This window comes from Salvia splendens, chromosome 7 (genome assembly GCF_004379255.2).
Source record: "Salvia splendens isolate huo1 chromosome 7, SspV2, whole genome shotgun sequence".
In the NCBI taxonomy this organism is placed as follows: domain Eukaryota; kingdom Viridiplantae; phylum Streptophyta; class Magnoliopsida; order Lamiales; family Lamiaceae; genus Salvia; species Salvia splendens.
In genome coordinates this window covers 30,456,413-30,462,693 of record NC_056038.1, presented here as the reverse complement: position 1 = coordinate 30,462,693, position 6,281 = coordinate 30,456,413, and the positions used below count along the sequence as shown (strand labels likewise).

At 51.9% G+C, this 6,281-nt stretch overlaps 1 protein-coding gene across 1 annotated transcript; it reads right to left on the bottom strand.

Moving 5' to 3' along the window:
- Positions 1-2,609: 2,609 nt before the first annotated feature.
- Positions 2,610-4,676, bottom strand: LOC121810711. Its single transcript, XM_042211462.1, has 2 exons — positions 4,264-4,676; positions 2,610-4,164 (listed from the first exon to the last, which is right to left on the bottom strand). The coding sequence occupies exons 1-2, from the start codon at positions 4,674-4,676 to the stop codon at positions 2,610-2,612; spliced, it is 1,968 nt and encodes a 655-aa protein (XP_042067396.1).
- Positions 4,677-6,281: the final 1,605 nt, after the last annotated feature.

Below are 6,281 nucleotides of genomic sequence, written 5' to 3'. Positions count from 1 at the left end.
ATTTTGTTGAGCACACTCGCAGTTGAAGTGATAAGAGCGCAAGAGGTACCTAATTACAGCAGAGGTACGAAACCATTACCAAAAAATCGACTGCAACGGCATCTTTCTCACCTATGTGTTCGAATCTCGCGTTAGAGAGTATCCGTATTTGAAGAACGTGACTGCCCAACCATGGGCCTTCAAGTCCACAGCCACGATCACCAATGCCGGACTCTATGAACTCAAAAGCTGGAAAATCTTCATTGGCTTTCAGAACGTCGAGATTCTAGTCTCTGCCAGCAATGCTGTTATTACAGATGTTGATGAGTGTTAAGGAGATTCTCCCTAACGTGATGCCGCGAAGACGAATAGAAGTCCCGGGAGGCGAAATCCCGTCGACAACTAGGGGTTGCGAAGAACAAAAATAAACACAAGAAAGTAGGCGAAAATTCTGATGCAATTTTATTAATTTCAGCGCCTATTTATAATCTAAGGACCCTAGGGTTGGTTCGACTTACGGCCCGGGAAAGAACCAACAAAGAAAACCCGGAACGGAGCTTATAAAATGCTCTACCCAATTGTTCAAAAATAATAATAAAAAACAAATAATAAAGTCTAGAAAATAAATTAAAAGAACCTAATTTACGAAACCTTTCATGCAATTCACTTGGGAACGTAATCCCCGAACCTCGTCGGTGCCTTGGCCCTCCGGGTCGACTTCCTCTGTTCCTTCCTCTCTCTCGGCGATGGTCTTCCCTACTCCACTGTCTCATAGTTCAGATCCGAGACCTGCTGCTCCACCGGCTCCTCTTCCTTGTTGTCGACGTTGGACAGTTCGTTGTGGTTGAGAGGGATATCCGTATCACGAACCGTATCAACTCCCCCCCAATAAGACCAGCCTTGTCCTCAAGGCTGAGGTTCGGAAAGCGTCTACGCACAATCTCCCTAGGCTCCCACGTCGGGTTTTCTCCCCCATCGTCATCCCACTGGATCAACGCTTCCTCTACTGCCGCTCCGTCCCGCCATACCGTGTGGCTCCCCATCCATTTCAGCAGTCTCGACACAGGGCGACCGCACGCGAACAAGGGTGGTAAATCCACAGCTCCCGCAGACCCTCCCTGCACGAATGGGCGCAGCAGGCTAACGTGAAACACGTTGTGCACCCGACTGCCCTCCGGCAACCGCAGACGATACGCGACCTGCCCAATCCGCTCTAGAATCTCATACGGACCAAAGAACCTTCGTGCCAATTTAGAAGATAGAGGCTTGGCGACGGAATATTGTCGGTACTGCTGCAACTTCAGTAAGACCTGCTCCCCAACCTCAAACTCTACATGTCTTCGATGTTTATTTGCTGTCGAACGCATCCGCTGCTGTGCTCTCTCCAGATTCGCACGCAGCGACACGATCAGCTCGCCTCTTTGTCGAATCAATGACGCCACATCGGACGGGGTGAAGTGCGACGGTTCTGCTGCCACCAAAGGAGGGGGTTCTCGCCCGTACAAGGCCTTGAACGGCGACGTTCCGAGCCCCTCGTGAAAGAAACAATTCAATGATAATTCCTCCCAAGGCAAGAAGTTGACCCACTTGTTCGGCTTATCCGCCACGAATGCCCGTAAATACTCCTCCAGACCGCGATTCCTGACCTCCGTTTGTCCATCCGATTGCGGATGGTACGCCGTCCTGAAATGCATCTTAGTACCACTCAAACGCAGCATCTCCTCCCACACATCATTTAAGAACACCGAATCCCTGTCCGACACCAAGGTTTTAGGGAACCCGTGGTGCTTCACCACCGTTTCAATGAAAAGGTTCGCCACTCGCAGAGCATTGAAGTGTGGCGGTAACGGCGCGAAATGCGCATACTTAGATAACCTATCAACCACCACCATGATGGTAGTGAAACCTCGAGACTGGGGTAGACACGTCACAAAGTCCATCGAGACATCCTCCCAAACCTGCGAAGGAATAGGTAACGGTTGCAGTAACCCCGCAGGCTTTTGGGTCGAATACTTCGTCGTCAGACACTCCACACAAGCCTCCCCAAACGCCTTCACCTCTCTCCGCATTCCTTTCCAATAAATTGAGCGGCAAGGCGGCGGAAGGTCCTGTCAACTCCCGGGTGACCCGCCTGCGGAGTGGAGTGATGCTCTGTAATCAAAGGCAACTTCGCCACTGATCCGTCGCCCACATAAATTCGGCGATTATGGTAGATGAGGCCGTCCACAAACGACAAATGGCCAGCCGCTTCACCCTTCTCGATTATCGCTCGCAACTCCTTCAAATCTGTCAAGGAATCAACTTCTGCCCGCAATAATTCCAGGATATTGGGGACCGGATGGGCAGCTAGGGATAGAAGCGCCGCCTCAATTTGGACCCGCCCCGTCTCGCCGTTTCCAGGGTCCATATCGCGGCGTGACAGCGCGTCCGCGACCCTATTGGAGGCCCCCCGTCTTGTATTCAATTCTAAATTTATAGCCCATCAATTTCCGTGCATAGAATTGTTGATCCGGAGTCTGAATAATCTGTTGCAATAATTCTTTTAGACTCCTTTGATCGCTTCGGATCACGAATTCGCGCCCCAATAAGTATTGGCACCACTTCTGGACTGCTTCGACGATGGCGTACAACTACTTATGATATGTCGACGACACCCGACGCCGAGGCCCCAATTTCTTACTAAAGTAGGCCAAAGGATGTCCCTCTTGAAGAAGGACCGCTCCTACCCCGAAATCCGACTCGTCTGTCTCAATATAAAACACTTTAGAAAAATCCGGTAGGTGTAACACAGGGGCCGATGTCATAGCTTCCTTGAGGGCGATGAAGCTATCTTGTGCCGCGGGGGTCCACGCGAAGGCGTCCTTTTTGAGTAACTCCGTCAAAGGGCGGGCCAGAGTCGCGTAATGCGCAATAAATCTCCGATAATAACATGTAAGACCCAAAAAACCCCGCAACTGTTTAATGGAGGCTGGCACTGGCCATGCAACCATTGCTTTGATTTTCTCCGGGTCAGCCATCAATTGCCCCTCCGTAATTAAGTGGCCCAGATACTCCACTGTAGTACTGCAGAAAGCACACTTGGACAATTTAACAAAAAAATGATTATCTTTCAGAATGGTAAGTACCTCATGCAGGTGTCGCACATGAGATTCCAGCGTTGGACTATAGACCAGTATATCGTCGAAGAAGACGATCACAAAAGTGCGCAGGAGTGGTCTAAAAATAGTATTCATGGCCGACTGGAATGTGGAAGGAGCATTCGTCAATCCGAATGGCATGACGAGGAATTCAAAGTGGCCATCGTGGGTTCGAAAGGCCGTCTTGAAGACATCATCCGTGTGCATCCGAATCTGATGATACCCTGAACGGAGATCCAGTTTGGTGAAAAACCGTGCGGAACCCAGCTCGTCAAATAACTCATCCGATGTTGGTATATGGAAGTGATCAGGCACTGTCGCAGTGTTCAGGGCCCTATAGTCAATGCAGAATCGAAACGTCCCATCCTTTTTCCGAATAAGCAACACTGGGGATGAAAACGGGCTCTGACTGGGCCAGATGACTCCCGAAGCTAGCATTTCCTTCACTTGGCGTTCGATTTCCGTCTTCTGGAAATATGGGTATCTGTATGGGCGCACATTGACCGGTTTCACGTTCGGCAGGAGGTGAATGCGGTGGTCGAAGGGCCGGGCCGGAGGCATTCCCGTCGGAGCGTGAAATACAGCTTCATGTGACCGCAAAACTGCCAGAATCATAGGGTCCAAGTCCGCCGGGAATTGGGGGTGATCGCTGTCCCCCTCCGGGTCATCAGCGCCGGGGACTGCCACCAATTCGAACATCTCGGCCTCGCCGCTGAATGACAGTAGGGTGGCGACGGTTTTGAGCAAGACCTCCTGTGCCATTGGTGCAGAGACTTTCAAACAGATTGGCTCCCCATTGCGCACAAATTCCAAAGTTCCATCTACAAAATCATTCGTGACGCGACGCATAGACTTTAGCCAAGCCAAGCCGAGAATAACATCCGGCCCGTGTATTGGTAGGATATGTAGGTCAATCAAGAATACGTGCGACTGAATCACCACTCTGGTTTGCAAGCTAGCGTGCGTACATACCAATGAAGCCCCGTTTCCCACATAAACTCGGAAGGGCTTGACTGCCGTCAGCGGAAGCGCGAGCCTCTGCGCTACTCTGGGATGCAAGAAATCATGCGAGCTGCCTGTATCGACTAGAATGACCACTGGGTCAGCTCCGATTGTTCCGCGCAGCTCCAGCGCCTCCGGTCGTTACCTGCCGTCAAGTGCATAAATGTGTGAGAGATCGGCCGTTATTACCTCCGGAGGTTCCTGTTGATCAGCTGATGTATCCAACTCCGCGACCTCCTCATCCATATCGGCACCCATATAGGCCAAGAAAGGGCGTTTACAGGCATGAGACGGCCCCCACTTCTCCTCGCAATAAATGCATACCCCGCGGCGGGTACGGTCTGCCCGTTGGGCTGTTGTCAAGTGGATGACTGGGAGCTTCGAATATTCCGGGCCCCTGGCGTACACCGGTTTGGTCGCCGGCTGTGGTTGATGCTGGTGTTGTGGGGCAGCCAACGTCGGACCCTTCTGATCCCTGGGCTGCCACGGACGACGCTGGGGTCCTGGCTGAGGCGCGGGCGTAGCGCTGCTGCTGTCAAACTCGATAGCAAGGGCCATCGCGGCCGCTACCGTTCTCGGGTGTTGGTGCTTGACCTGACTTCGTTGAAGACCCGCCAAGTAGATAGGTAAGAATGTTGATTTAGGTACATTAGGGATCCGATTCCGCATTGATTCAAAGGTTGCATTGTACTCCGCGAGCGCTCCGGTCTGAACCAGCTTGGCAATCAACCCCAGGTAATCTTCAAAACACTGCGGATCAAATCAACGTCGCACATCCTCCAAAAAATCACCCCAGAGAACCACCGGGTTGCTAGCACGATAATTAAAAACCCACTCTGCTGCCTGATTGTCGAAGAGCATGACGACATAGTGCAGACGATACGCCTCCGGCATCATCAGATGATCAAAATAATATTGAACTCTCGCAATCCAATTCACCGCATCCGACCCGTTGAAGCGCGGTGGTTTCATCTTCACGTCCCGCGGTTCGTCCCATGCACTGTGGCCCCGTGATTATGCCACGCCGGATTGTCCCACGATGTGGCCTGACGAAGCGTCGGTAGAGTGAGCCCCTGGTGAGTCCCTGGTGGCTCCCAAGAAGACACCAAACCCGCTCCTGCCTGTGGAGCATACCCCAAAACGTCTACCTGGCTCGGCAACGCGCTAGGGTTTGGCAGCGAATTGATAGGAGATGCAATAGGGCCTGTCCCCGATGGCACCCAAGGCTGCGCTCCGGAGCGAAGAGTGTGCGTCGTCGGGATAGTAGTCACGACCGCCTGAGTCGGGATGGAAGGCTGGACCGAACGCGGCATGGCGTCTGCGAACCAGTGCGCGGGGAGACCGCTGGTGTGCGTCAGCTCCGATCTGGGGGCACCAATCGACGGTCGAAATCATCCATTCGCGTTTCGAAACGAGCCAAAGAGGCCAGTACATGCTCTAACATTGTGGCCACCAGATCCGGACTTGGTGCAGACGTCCCGGCTGGAAATCCAAATCCCACGCTGATCGGTGGGGCGGAGAACCGGCTCACCGGTAATCCCTCGGTGCGGGCGGCATCAGACGTGGTCATTTCCATGAGTTCAGTGAAAGCACCAATTTGTTAAGGAGATTCTCCCTAACGTGATGTCGCGAAGACGAATAGAAGTCCCGGGAGGCGAAATCCCGTCGACAACTAGGGTTTGCGAAGAACAAAAATAAACACAAGAAAGTAGGCGAAAATTTTGATGCAATTTTATTAATTTCAGCGCCTATTTATAATCTAAGGACCCTAGGGTTGGTTCGACTTACGGCCCGGGAAAGAACCAACAAAGAAAACCCGGAACGGAGCTTATAAAATGCTCTACCCAATTGTTCAAAAATAATAATAAAAAATAAATAATAAAGTCTAGAAAATAAATTAAAAGAACCTAATCTACGAAACCTTTCATGCAATTCACTTGGGAACGTAATCCCCGAACCTCGCCGGTGCCTTGGCCCTCCGGGTCGACTTCCTCTGTTCCTTCCTCTCTCTCGGCAATGGTCTTCCCTGCTCCACTGTCTCATAGTTCAGATCCGAGACCTGCTGCTCCACCGGCTCCTCTTCCTTGTTGTCGACGTTGGACAGTTCGTTGTGGTTGAGAGGGATATCCGTATCACGAACCGTATCAATGAGCTCCCAGCTTC